Source organism: Oncorhynchus clarkii, chromosome 9, assembly GCF_045791955.1.
Source record: "Oncorhynchus clarkii lewisi isolate Uvic-CL-2024 chromosome 9, UVic_Ocla_1.0, whole genome shotgun sequence".
Taxonomy (NCBI): domain Eukaryota; kingdom Metazoa; phylum Chordata; class Actinopteri; order Salmoniformes; family Salmonidae; genus Oncorhynchus; species Oncorhynchus clarkii.
Genome location: NC_092155.1, coordinates 52,123,650 through 52,138,503, shown reverse-complemented (window position 1 = coordinate 52,138,503; position 14,854 = coordinate 52,123,650). Strand labels below are relative to the sequence as shown.

The following is a 14,854-nucleotide window of genomic DNA, read 5'->3' as shown; positions in this document are numbered from 1 at the left end:
ACAGCGGGTAGTAGCTACCAGTCAGAATGGGAGAGGGGGAGGGAGAAAGAAAGAGATAGAGACAGCGGGTAGTAGCTACCAGTCAGAATGGGAGAGGGGGAGGGAGAAAGAAAGAGATAGAGACAGCGGGTAGTAGCTACCAGTCAGAATGGGAGAGGGGGAAGGAGAAAGAAAGAGATAGAGACAGCGGGTAGTAGCTACCAGTCAGAATGGGAGAGGGGGAGGGAGAAAGAAAGAGATAGAGACAGCGGGTAGTAGCTACCAGTCAGAATGGGAGAGGGGGAGGGAGACAGCGGGTAGTAGCTACCAGTCAGAAGAGATAGAGACAGCGGGTAGTAGCTACCAGTCAGAATGGGAGAGGGGGAGGGAGAAAGAGATAGAGACAGCGGGTAGTAGCTACCAGTCAGAATGGGAGAGGGGGAGGGAGAAAGAAAGAGATAGAGACAGCGGGTAGTAGCTACCAGTCAGAATGGGAGAGGGGAAGGGAGAAAGAAAGAGATAGAGACAGCGGGTAGTAGCTACCAGTCAGAATGGGAGAGGGGGAGGGAGAAAGAAAGAGATAGAGACAGCGGGTAGTAGCTACCAGTCAGAATGGGAGAGGGGGAGGGAGAAAGAAAGAGATAGAGACAGCGGGTAGTAGCTACCAGTCAGAATGGGAGAGGGGGAGGGAGAAAGAAAGAAATAGAGACAGCGGGTAGTAGCTACCAGTCAGAATGGGAGAGGGGGAGGGAGAAAGAAAGAGATAGAGACAGCGGGTAGTAGCTACCAATCAGAATGGGAGAGGGGGAGGGAGAAAGAAAGAGATAGAGACAGCGGGTAGTTGCTACCAGTCAGAATGGGAGAGGGGGAGGGAGAAAGAAAGAGATAGAGACAGCGGGTAGTAGCTACCAGTCAGAATGGGAGAGGGGGAGGGAGAAAGAAAGAGATAGAGACAGCGGGTAGTTGCTACCAGTCAGAATGGGAGAGGGGGAGGGAGAAAGAAAGAGATAGAGACAGCGGGTAGTAGCTACCAGTCAGAATGGGAGAGGGGGAGGGAGAAAGAAAGAGATAGAGACAGCGGGTAGTAGCTACCAGTCAGAATGGGAGAGGGGGAGGGAGAAAGAAAGAGATAGAGACAGCGGGTAGTTGCTACCAGTCAGAATGGGAGAGGGGGAGGGAGAAAGAAAGAGATAGAGACAGCGGGTAGTAGCTACCAGTCAAAATGGGAGAGGGGGAGGGAGAAAGAAAGAGATAGAGACAGCGGGTAGTAGCTACCAGTCAGAATGGGAGAGGGGGAGGGAGAAAGAAAGAGATAGAGACAGCGGGTAGTAGCTACCAGTCAGAATGGGAGAGGGGGAGGGAGAAAGAAAGAGATAGAGACAGCGGGTAGTTGCTACCAGTCAGAATGGGAGAGGGGGAGGGAGAAAGAAAGAGATAGAGACAGCGGGTAGTAGCTACCAGTCAGAATGGGAGAGGGGGAGGGAGAAAGAAAGAGATAGAGACAGCGGGTAGTAGCTACCAGTCAGAATGGGAGAGGGGGAGGGAGAAAGAAAGAGATAGAGACAGCGGGTAGTAGCTACCAGTCAGAATGGGAGAGGGGGAGGGAGAAAGAAAGAGATAGAGACAGCGGGTAGTAGCTACCAGTCAGAATAGGAGAGGGGGAAGGGGGAAAGAAAGAGATAGAGACAGCGGGTAGTAGCTACCAGTCAGAATGGGAGAGGGGTAGGGAGAAAGAGATAGAGACAGCGGGTAGTTGCTACCAGTCAGAATGGGAGAGGGGGAGGGAGAAAGAAAGAGATAGAGACAGCGGGTAGTAGCTACCAGTCAGAATGGGAGAGGGGGAGGGAGAAAGAAAGAGATAGAGACAGCGGGTAGTAGCTACCAGTCAGAATGGGAGAGGGGGAGGGAGAAAGAAAGAGATAGAGACAGCGGGTAGTAGCTACCAGTCAGAATGGGAGAGGGGGAGGGAGAAAGAAAGAGATAGAGACAGCGGGTAGTAGCTACCAGTCAGAATGGGAGAGGGGGAGGGAGAAAGAAAGAGATAGAGACAGCGGGTAGTAGCTACCAGTCAGAATGGGAGAGGGGGAGGGAGAAAGAAAGAGATAGAGACAGCGGGTAGTAGCTACCAGTCAGAATGGGAGAGGGGGAGGGAGAAAGAAAGAGATAGAGACAGCGGGTAGTAGCTACCAGTCAGAATGGGAGAGGGGGAGGGAGAAAGAAAGAGATAGAGACAGCGGGTAGTAGCTACCAGTCAGAATGGGAGAGGGGGAGGGAGAAAGAAAGAGATAGAGACAGCGGGTAGTAGCTACCAGTCAGAATGGGAGAGGGGGAGGGAGAAAGAAAGAGATAGAGACAGCGGGTAGTAGCTACCAGTCAGAATGGGAGAGGGGGAGGGAGAAAGAAAGAGATAGAGACAGCGGGTAGTAGCTACCAGTCAGAATGGGAGAGGGGGAGGGAGAAAGAGATAGAGACAGCGGGTAGTAGCTACCAGTCAGAATGGGAGAGGGGGAGGGAGAAAGAGATAGAGACAGCGGGTAGTAGCTACCAGTCAGAATGGGAGAGGGGGAGGGAGAAAGAAAGAGATAGAGACAGCGGGTAGTAGCTACCAGTCAGAATGGGAGAGGGGGAGGGAGAAAGAAAGAGATAGAGACAGCGGGTAGTTGCTACCAGTCAGAATGGGAGAGGGGGAGGGAGAAAGAAAGAGATAGAGACAGCGGGTAGTAGCTACCAGTCAGAATGGGAGAGGGGGAGAGTAGTAAAAAAACATCAGGGCCTGAATATCAATCTCAAAGTGTGGTTTCTCTTTCTGTCAGATTGATATGAAGCAGGGGAGTGTGAGGGAGGACTAACATTTACAGTTTAATGTGGTATACTCAATGTTTCAGCCTGTCCTTGTGTGTGGTAAACAGCCTCAAATGTTTACCTTTAGGTTTTTACTTTTTTATTTATTTAACCTTTATTTAACCAGGCAAGTCAGTTAAGAACAAATTCTTATTTACAATGACGGCCTACACAGGTGAAGTGATTAACACACTAGAACCCATCTATTTAATGCTGATTTCCTCACTATATTCATAGAGCTGTTGCATTGTTCACACAGCATCTGCAGCTTTATGCTTTGAACAATCCAAACCCCAATGCCCAATCCTCTAACCTTTGTGCACTCACTTAATAATTGTCTACCACAAAACTACTTTTCAATTTCATTTTAAATGCATAGCCGCAGCACGCGGGGCGGGGGTCAGAGAAAGACATAACGATGAGGGGGAGGAAATGAGTGGAAACAGATGGAAGGACAACAGTTGCTCTTCGCGGCAGGGTCCTTCCGAAGGCCTTCACAACGTAGTGTGCCAGACAGCATGTGTCAGCCAGGGAAAGGACAACAATCAATCCTAACCCGACCCGCTGGGGAAGGGTGTGTGTGCTGGATACGTGATCCTCATTATTAAATTGCCACGGGACATCAATTGTCTTGTCAAAGGACAGTGGCCCACAGCCTGACCTTTGACCTCCAGGGGTTAAGGGGGTTAGAGGGGAGACACTCCGTGGCAGAGGGCTAGTCAAACCCTACCCAAGGAACGCTCCAGCACCTCCACCCACAACACATTCCCTTTCCCTAGGTCACATTGTCCAACCAAATTAAGACCCGCATCCTGTGACTGGCTAATTATTTTACAAGATTCCCTGGGGTTACTGTGACAACCAGATGGGTCACAGAAGGCAGCCGTCTGTAACATTACTACGAGACAGAGGGAGTAGGAGAGAAAGGGAGAGAGAGAGGGAGAGAGAGAGGGTTCTACGGAGCAATAGAGAGAGAGAGAGAGAGAGAGAGAGAGAGAGAGAGGGAGAGAGAGAGAGAGAGGGTTCTAAGGAGCAATAGAGAGAGAGAGAGAGAGAGAGAGAGAGAGAGAGAGAGAGAGAGAGAGAGGGTTCTAAGGAGCAATAGAGAGAGAGAGAGAGAGAGAGAGAGAGAGAGAGAGAGGGGTAGAGAGGATACTCTCAATGTCAGCTCTTTGACATGCCACATTTTTCACTGGGATTGAGAAAACAAGTTTAATGCTCTGAATTGATGCCTTTGCTGATTTTGCGGATAACGTTTTTTTGTGATCAGTGACTCAGTGGAAAGTCACCTTGATTTTTCTGCCTATTATTTCCATGAGACAGAGAGGAAGAGAGGGAGAGGGGAGGCATACTCTTTCTTTATACACGCATTAGTAAAATACCTGTGGAAAACTAGTTCAAAAGATCGGTATAAGAAAAAATAGTTTTTAAACTGGACCAAGAACTCAAATCCAACAACAATTCACATCATCTTTAACAGTGAATACTGTATAAATAACAACATTCTGCAGGGCCTGGAAATAAGGCTGTCAGGGCGGGTAAGTCATAATTATAGGCCATGTACTCACTGAGGTGTTCTGGCATTGGATACAGGAGCTGTTGAAGCGCACAGCTGGGATGCGTTGCATCTTGCCCTGGATGTTGAACACACACTCATAGTTCTTCTGTCCAGACTGAGGCTGAGGGAGGTTCCGGGCTCGCAGCGTGATTGGACGAATGATCCCTGCAGGTACCAGGATGTCACTGGTGGGCAGGATCTGGGGACAGCCCTGAAAATCAACAAACAAAGTTACAAATGAACACAGCTCATTTTCTTTGTAAACTCATCAGAATACGGGATGCCAGAACTGAATAATAAACATAATCATTCATTAAAACTTGGTCTCCATACCTAAAGAAAATGTATTGATTCCAGTTTATTGAGCGGAGAGCAGCAGCGAGTTATGTCCATTAGCAGCTCTACTTTCCCAACAGAGCAGTGGTACAGCCAACCAGATGTGAAAGATCTGCACAGAGGCCATTAAAAGTGGAATAGTTTGAAACCAAAGCAAACGGAGGTTAAAATCCCTATTACACAGCTGTTGGATCCATCTCTGATTTTATGAGCCACAAATCATACTGATGAAGCGGGAAATTAATATCTTCCTTAGTCCTGCATGTCTGCCTGCGTGCTAGTGAGGTGAGCACAGCTCCAGAGCCCAGTCAGGGTCCAGGCATTTATTAAAGGGATTACGAGTGACATGGCGGGAAAAAACACATAAAGGATCTCGGAAGTCACAGGAAAGTCACTATTGATGCAATGATTACAATCCGAGAAAATTGCTGATGTGCCCATCCCCAACCGAGATGCCACAGCAGGCTAATGTCCCTTCAGACCCCCTGTGTATTAAAGGATCTTTAGAAATAATCTGTTATCCATTTAGCGCTGAACAATAATCAAGGAGGCTGTAAAAGCAATTTGCCAGACTGGAGGTGATAAATCAGAGGCCTTGTCTGGGCAGGTGGAGGCGGCAAGCGACGAGGAAGGCGGTGGGGCGGAGGGGAGGGAGAGAAGCCTCTGTCTGCAGGACAGATACACCGAGCACCAGCCAACACCATGGTAACAATGATGCAACTCCACAGCTCACACAGCCATAAATCTTGCGTCTGGCAAGCGATTTGTAAAGGTTTGTATATTGGTGCATCAATAAATCTCATTTTCATATTCTGTGGATGAAGAGAAAGATTTACTTCCTGCAGGGAGGTGGTGGTGGTGGGCACAGGTGGTGGTGTTAGCAGGGTTCTGCCTGCAATATGAATCCGATTTATCAGCAGCACCATTGAATAACCTCCATCTCCATAGTGAGGACAGAAGGCTTCAGACTGGAGATGGTTAGCCTTTTGGAAATGATGAAATGATGAATGGCTCAGATCGCTTCTCAACCCTGCTTTGTCAATTGGCAAATTGACGTTCAAAACACCAAATAGATCCACTGATATCACATATGCCACATTGAGTCATCAGGGACCTAGCCTCAACACCTGGTTTGTGAAAAAATGCAAAATTATGTCCAATATGACAAATGTATATATCAAAGGTAATGTGAGTGAAAACATTTGTGAATAGCAAAACTTTTCCTGGTAACAGCCAAATACATTTGACCACATTTGTCAATTTTGACTGGATTCATGGTGAACAATGAGATGAGACTGAGATGAAATGAGACTAGAAACATCCTAGCAACCAGGCGATGGTGTGCAGTAGCACATCTCTGATGGCCTAAGAGCTACTATCTTTGTAGAGAGCTCTAGTCAATGGCTGACATATACAGTAGGTACAGTGGATCTGGTTACTTAGAGCCTGTTTATTGGATTTTATGGCTACCTACATCAGAGTAAAAGTAGCATCACAAAGATACTTTGAGAGGTTGGCACAACAGAAACACATGGTTCATCTAACAGAGTAGTACAGTCACAACTGTGACATATTTTAGGCGAGGACTCACGATGGAACTTAATGTTTTCTTTTTCTCAATTATTTGAGTGGACACATTATAAAACCCCAAACTACTATTACATTGCTTTGGAAGTACTTATTTCTGCTTCTTTTATCAGAAAAGCGAGAGTGTGTTTAATCCTAAATGTATCATTCTATTGGCCATTCAAAATAAACTTTAAGCTTTCTCTAAGTCGTAACACGGTGTTCTCTGTATCTGCAACACTGTCATGTATAAGGCATTTCTACTGGTTTATCTCAGTGGAGTTTGAATTTTTATGAATTCCTCTTGTCTGTGTTTGAGCGGAATTGAATATAAGCGTAACCCCAAGACGCCACCACTATTTCCCCTTCATTCCCGTCTACTAAATTGCATTAACAAGCTTTAATCGGCTGCATATTAGGGCTGAAGCAAGCACAGGATAAGTGGTTTGTTTATCAGAAACGTTTGTGTGACATTCTAAAAAGCCCAGGGCAGGTAAGTGAGGTTTGTCATGATGAATTGGGACTCTTTTCATAGGCTGACAGGAAGACAAAGAAGGGGAGACCCATCCTCTTCAGTGAATTTCATACAAATAAAATAGTGAAATATTTAAAAAGTTTTCCTTTTTAGATAAAACTATACTGAATATTTTCACATCACCAAATAATTGATTAGAACACACTGTTTTGCAATGAAGGTCTACAGTTGCCTCAACAGCACTCTGTAGGGTAGCTAGTTTCCGTCCTCTGGGTACAGCTCATGGTTCTGGCCCCCTTCCATACACTTACACAATAATTATGACAATTTCGGGGGGCGTCCTCCAACCTATCAGAGCTCTTGCAGCATGAACTGATATGTTGTCCACCCAATCAAAGGATCAGAGAATTAATCTAGTACTGAAAGCATAAGCTACAGCTAGCTAGCACTGAGGTGCACAAACTGTGGTGGGTAGTTGACTCAAAGAGAGAGAAAGACAATAGTTGAACAGTTTTGAACAAATAAAAGTATTTGAGAGAGAGAGAGAGAGAGAGAGAGAGAGAGAGAGAGAGAGCAAGCTACAGTGGCAAGAAAAAGTATGTGAACCCTTTGGAATTACCTGGATTTCTGTATAAATTGATCATCAGATTTGATCTGATCTTCATCTGTCACAACAATAGACCAACATAGTGTGTTTAAACTAATAACACACAAATTATTACATTTTTCTTGCCTTATTGAATTAGGGATGCGCGATATATCAGTGAACATATCGGAATCGCCCGATATTAGCTAATGTGCCAACATCGGTATCAGCTCGATATCTAGTTTAACACCAATGTTAAAAACCGATTTCAAACTTACCGTGGATACCTATATAACGTAGGTACATGATGTAATGACGCCACGTAAAATGTTGCGCTACACGTGCAACACAGCATTCCTAACCTAACCCACAATGTCTGCTGTGTGGATCGAGCAGTCATTTTAAAGAGTAAGAACATTTCAGCGAGACAACTCAAAGGCGAAATCCATTAAAGCCAAGATAATGGAATTCATTGCCCTTGACAATCAACCGTTCTCTGTCGTGGGTGATGTTGGATTTCGCCGACTGGTCGAGCACCGGTACACACTACCAAATGCACTATTTTTCAGATGTTGCCCTCCCGGAGTTACACAGTAATAGCGCCACTGCGATTAGATTCACGACATACATACTATGGAACGCCGTTTGGGTCTTTGCGTGTCAAAAAATATACAGTAGCACTGTCAAAGCTGTAGAAAAATGTCTGCAAACAAGCAAACAGGGGCCATGAACGATGTGTTTACAATACCGCGTTGGTAATAAAGCATAATTTGCTCGACCGCAACTCCTGGGATAGCTAGCTTTAGCTTGGCACCTAGCTAGCACCAATACAATCAGCCTGAAAACAATGACCAGTAGAAACTACAGTCAATTTCATTATTCTTAGCAATGATTTAGGAATCCCTGTGAGTAAGTATTAGCTAGGTTGACACCTTTGGCATACTTTGATTTTGAAGGCTAACCGCAAAGTCCACTATTGTGGCTAGCTTCTCATAGATGGGTCCGACCACCATTAATCAAATAAGAACTGTCTTATAAATTAGTTTTTTTTTAGATGATGACACCTAGCTACTGAAACAGATTATGGCATTTTGCTATGTTTTTGGGGAAGAACAGTGTTATGCATCCATGAGCTAGCTAGCTTTTTTTATGAACATCAATGTAGGTGACATATGAAATACGAGTGATACTGTAATCAATGTGTAATAATTATGTAAAAAATGTATGAGCGGGTTAAATTATTATGTGACGTGCAGTCATATTCAGATCCTGATTGGTCAACAAGTTTATTTGACACGTCAAATAGTGTTATTTGACGTGTATCTTTTTTGACACACAAAGACCCAAACGGTGTTCCATAGAAATCCTGGTTGAGAATGAAACGACTGAACAAATGAACAATGAAACAGCACAGTGTCACGCCCTGGTCAAAGTATTTTGTGTTTATTTTCATTTATTTGGTCAGGCCAGGGTGTGGCATGGGTTTTTGTATGTGGTGTGTTGGGATTGTAGCTTAGTGGGGTGTTCTAGTGAAGTCTATGGCTGTCTGAAGTGGTTCTCAATCAGAGGCAGGTGTTTATCGTTGTCTCTGATTGGGAACCATATTTAGGCAGCCATACTCTTTGGGTGTTTCGTGGGTGATTGTCCTTAGTGTCCTGATGTCCTTGTGCTGTGTTTATGTGCACCAGTATTAGGCTGTTTCGGTTTTCGTTACGTTTATTGTTTTGTAGTGTTTGTATTTAGATTTGTGTTGCTTCAGTTTAATAAACATGGATCGCAATCTACACGCTGCATTTTGGTCCGATCCTTGCTACACCTCCTCGTCAGAGGAGGAAATAGAAGAAAGCCGTTACACACAGGAAGTAATTGAAAGAAATAGGTTTTGATGATGTTTTACTGGTAATGGGGACATACCTAAATGCGAACAAAATACATTTTTGGTCAGTGTGGTGTGTGCGTAACCTTTATTTAACTAGGCAAGCCAGTTAAGAACAAATTGTTATTTACAATGACGGCCCGGGTGACGCTGGGCCAATTGTGGGCAGCCCTATGGGACTCTCAATCACAGCGGGATGTGATACGGCCTGGATTCGAACCAGGGACTGTAGGTAGTGATGCCTCCTCCACTGAGATGCAGTGCCTTAGACCGCTGCGTCCATGTGTGTGTGTTAACTATTTAACTGTACTAGAATGCTTAAAAGGCAGCTAAACATTTTAAATATTGGTTATCGGTATCGTTTTTTTTGGCAAGGAAAATATTGGATATCGGTATAGGCTAAACATGTCATATCGGTGCATCCCTGTATTGAATACATCATTTAAACATTCACAGTGTAGGTTGGAAAAAGTATGAGAACCCTTAGCTAATTGGAGTCAGAAGTCAGCTAACCTGGCGTCCAATCAATGAGACGAGATTGGAGATGTTGGTTAGAGCTGCCTTGCCCTATAAAAAACACTTACAAAATTTGACTGTGCTATTCACAAAAAACATTTCCTGATGTGAAACATGCCTTGAACAAAATAGTTTTCAGAAGACCTAAGATTAAGAATTGTTGACAAAAGTATCTCTAAAAGCCTTGATGTTCATCAGTCCACGGTAAGGCAAATTGTCTACAAATGGAGAAAGTTCAGCACTGTTGCTACTCTTCCTAGGAGTCTGAAGTTTGAAAAATTGTACCTGGATGTTCCACAGCGCTACTGGCAAAATATTCTGTGGACAGATGAATCTACAGTTGAGTTGTTTGGAAAGAACACACAACACTATGTGTGGAGAAAAAAGGCACATCACACCAACAACAAAACCTCATCCCAACTGTAAAGTATGGTGGAGGAAGCATCATGATTTGGGGCTGCTTTGCTGCCTCATGGCATGGACAGCTCGCTATCATCGACGCAAAAATTAACTCCCAAGTTTATCAAGACATTTTGCAGGAGAATGTTAGGTAATCAGAATGGCTTCAACAGAAGAAAATACGCCTTCCCAGAGTGGCCCAGTCAGTCCTAACCTCAACCTAATTGAGATGCTGTGGCATGACCTCAAGAGAGCAGTTCACACCAGACATCCCAAAAATATTGCTGAACTGAACAGTTTTGTAAAAAGGAATGGTCCAAAATTCCTTCTGACTGTTATGCAGGTCTGATCCGCAACTATGATGTCAAAACTGGTTATTATCCTGGCTGGGTTCTGTATGATGTCAAAACTGGTTATTATCCTGGCTGGGTTCTGTATGATGTGTAAACTGGTTATTATCCTGGCTGGGTTCTGTATGATGTCAAAACTGGTTATTATCCTGGCTGGGTTCTGTATGATGTCAAAACTGGTTATTATCCTGGCTGGGTTCTGTATGATGTCAAAACTGGTTATTATCCTGGCTGGGTTCTGTATGATGTGTAAACTGGTTATTATCCTGGCTGGGTTCTGTATGATGTCTAAACTGGTTATTATCCTGGCTGGGTTCTGTATGATGTCTATACTGGTTATTATCCTGGCTGGGTTCTGTATGATGTCTAAACGGGTTATTATCCTGGCTGGGTTCTGTATGATGTCTAAACGGGTTATTATCCTGGCTGGGTTCTGTATGATGTGTAAACTGGTTATTATCCTGGCTGGGTTCTGTATGATGTGTAAACTGGTTATTATCCTGGCTGGGTTCTGTATGATGTGTAAACTGGTTATTATCCTGGCGGTTATTGCTGCCAAAGGAGGGTCAACCAGTTATTAAATCCAAGGGTTCACATACTTTTCCCACCCTGCACTGTGAATATTTACACGGTGTGTTCAATTAAGACATGAAAACGTATAATTGCTTGTGTGTTATTAGTTCATGCAAACTGTGTTTGTATATTGTTATGACCTAGTTGAAGATCAGATCAAATTTTATGACCAATTTATGCAGAAATCCAGGTATTTCCAAAGGGTTCACAGATTTTTTCTTGCCACTGTATATTTTGTTGCGAATGCAGCTAGCTAGTTTAGCCTACTCAAACACCCGGCTGAAACAGAGAGGGATGCTATGCTAGCTAGCTGGCTATGGCTATCCAACACTGGAACTCTTCCAAGTCAAGGTAAGGTTTTGGTTTTATAAATGTATTGCCATTGGGACCAGCCGGTGTAACTGCTAAACTTCTTGCTGACTGCACACTGTACTCCATGATTGTAGTGGGTTTACTAACAAGTTCATTCTCGTAGCTATGTTGACTATGGCGTTAGCTAATATGGTGACAACGATGTAAGCTGTGTGTAGCGGTTAGCGGATATGATATGAAAGTTTGGCTTGGAAAGTTTTTTTTAGCTGGTCAGTGACAGCTGATGTGTTTTGCACTGAAGTCCGCAAGCGAAGTGAAAATGTGAGAGGAGGAGAGCATATAGATGCGAGAAGGAATTATACAAGCAAAAATATCATGCTGCTTGTATGTGATCAGGGTTGTATTCATTCTGCCGATTGTGTTGAAAATCGTTTCTTAAACACATGTAAACGGAATGAAACGGGGATAAACATACCTGAATTTGTCCAATGGAAACTCTTGTTTGTAACTGTTGGACTAATGATTACACCCTAGATCAGCTAGATGTTGGCAAGAGTGTATAAGGCGGTATAGAATCTGTCACTGTCTGTCACCATGATTACTTTAATTTTCCTCGCGACCTTGAACGTTGTAAACGTAACCTCATGATGGGTAAAGAGAAAACCTGAGTCTCATGTAGTAGCTTAAACCTATCAATGTTACATTGAGCTGGGTGAATGGAATATGAATGACAGTCATCCAATATGCTGTAATAGCCATGCTCATAACAAAATATTTGTCCTCCCTCATCTTAAACCTCACGACTGCCACTGCTGGCTATGCTATAAGACATGTAATACATGTGAGGCTAATGCAATAAGCCATGTAATAGAGGAGCAGTCCCTCCTCGGTGGTAGGCCTACAGTACAGTAACAGTATAGTCTCTGAGGCAGCTGTATATTCTCCCCCAGCAGGGCCATTCCCTAATGCTGATTAGCACCCCATTAAGAAAGCCCGGGAGTTTACAGCCTGTTGACAGTGTTTCCATTAACCTTATTGTGCATATCCCAGTTATCACACAGCTAAGCACTTTTCTCTGTTGAAACATTAAAAGCCAGAGATGGTAGTGAGGTATAATTTTTCTCTCGCTTTCTCCCTCTCTCTCTCCCTCTCTCTCTCTCTCTCTCTCTCTCTCCCTCTCTCTCGCCCTCTCTCTCTCTCTCTCCCCCTCTCTCTCTCTCTCCCTCTCTCTCTCTCGCTCGCTCTCTGAAAGCAGTGACTAGAAAAATCGGGCTGTTGCTGCTTACATATGCATACATTTCTCCTTCACCATTGCTTAGCCACTGTTCTTTCCCTTTTCTATTTCTCCTCTCTTAATCCCATTTACAGTCTCCATTCGCTGTAGTCCTTGAAAAAAACACAACCCTCCAAATCATCTGAGAGCTGCTCCAATTAAACGCTAGCTACACGGCAGGCTCCTAATTCTTCCTAATCAAACTCAAACTAGTAGCATCTAAACTCAACGTGGGAAATATATGGATTGAACACTGGCAGTTTGCTATTCTGGACTCCAGCATCTTCTACAATTTATGGATAGATTTTTATTTTATTTTATTACTAATAGAAAAGCAATCATGTTTTTAAAAAAAGAAGAACAAAAAGAACTGTTATGATATCATAGCTGACATGGAAACAACCCTTGATGACAGAGAAGGATTCAAGTCACTTTGTGCCACAAAGACCGGTAGACTGAGGCAATAGAAAGTTCTCACATATAGGCTGTTACCAATAACAAAGCATGCAGGGAACCAATCTGATCTTGATGTTTTACTTGCAAAGTGTTTTGTAGCTTATCTTTCTTGTTTGGCATTAGAAGAGAAGACGGGGGGGGGGGGGGGGGGGGGGGGGTCTTATGCTTCTCCTCAGTGGGTTGTACAGTGGCCTCTGGGTTACACAGTGAGTAATGGGCCAACTTGATTTCTGTGGCCGTGGAGGGGGCTCGGTAATGGGCTACTGGTGACAGATGCACACAGTGTCACTTCCTGTCTTGCTGAGGCACTGAACCTCTTTTGCCGTCCCCACCGCTGAGTGCCAGGACCACTGCCATGCTTCCTGCCGGGCTAATGGCTCCTCGGTCACTCATCCCACAATTAATTACTGGGCCATCACTCGTTAATAAAGGGCCGTCCCACTGAGACACAGCACCGAGGGGAACAGAGGGTTGTTTTCGAGAGCCCAGCAGAGCGCTGTTTGATCTCAGGGGCCCTCTGGGAAAGGCCAATATGAAAATGTGTCTTTGAGCTCTCACTAAATATTAGGAGTCCCAGTGAGACGCTCCCCCTGAGCTGGCGAGGAGCTCCCTTTAAGGTTAAAGATCTGCATGGTGTAATTAACTTTAGTGTAATGATTAATGTGGGGGAAATGTGGGACGGAGCAGGCTGCACAGTATCTATCTGCCAGCCTGTCTGTCTGTTGGGCTCTGTGGCTGGCTGGCTGGTGGGGCCAGAAGATTTTCTTCAGATGGAAAATCGATTCCTACTCTGATACTCTCAACTGAGGAGCTGAGGCTGAGAATAAAAGAGCATCCTTGGCCGTGAACAACTCTGCGATCTCTCGGTTTAACTAACCAATTAATGTAGTAAATAAGGAACCTTTCACATCACAAAGCCTGTTTCCAAACTCTGTACGCAAGATTTGGACTCTACCCTTACATTTGCAGCACAGCAACTTTTTAAACCCATATCAGGTTTCAGTCATTCAAAACATTCCCCTCACAGAAACCAAACAGTTTACGGCTGCTGGTTCCCACAGGGATGACTTTTCCCACCCTAATGAACCTGGTGAAGGACCAGTAATGAGCTATATATCTCATGTCAATAGTAGTCATCATCACACCACTGAATACACCAACTAATGACACTACCTAATCTAAATGACAACACATGACTAAGGGCAAGAACATTTAAAATTAGCCTATAGATACATACAGAATGAAACTTTTATTCGGGGGGGAAGGGGTTTATTTTTTATTTCTCATTTCCTGTGAGCCATGCATCCTTGTGGAGGACAGTGAGTTTGGACGGAGCTCAGTTCTGATCCAGTCCTATCTCTCTCTGCACACTCCTGGAATGAAGTAGGCCACTGTGCTGTGGATTATACAGTAGGATCTGGTGGGCTGGCGTGTCCTTGGAGAGACATGGGGGAGAAACCTGTTCTGAGTAGAGCAGCACATCTCCTCCCCCCAGCCCATAGCCCTCTCTCTTTCTGTTTGTCTGTTTGGAGTGCCCCCGCTGTTTCTCTGAAGCACCTCTCCAACCCAAGGCCAACAAAGCCCTGGTAGCACACTGGAGAACAGGGCTGCAGATGAGACACGCTCCACTGACACAATCACACACATATGCAACCAGAGAGATAGACACACTAGAGGGCTGCATTCCTGCGGGACCTGCATGTCCCGACAAAGATCAGTGCTTCATGGGCTGTATTTTTTGACCTGCGGTTGGGAGCG

General features: G+C 44.6%; 1 protein-coding gene across 1 annotated transcript in view; it reads right to left on the bottom strand.

The window, feature by feature from the left end:
- Positions 1–14,854, bottom strand: part of LOC139416518 (plexin A3) — a 136,237-nt gene that overhangs the window by 43,248 nt on the left and 78,135 nt on the right. The window contains exon 10 of the mRNA XM_071165217.1: positions 4,389–4,589. Within this exon, the coding sequence (XP_071021318.1) occupies positions 4,389–4,589 (201 nt within the window). The remainder of the gene's footprint in view (positions 1–4,388; positions 4,590–14,854) is intronic.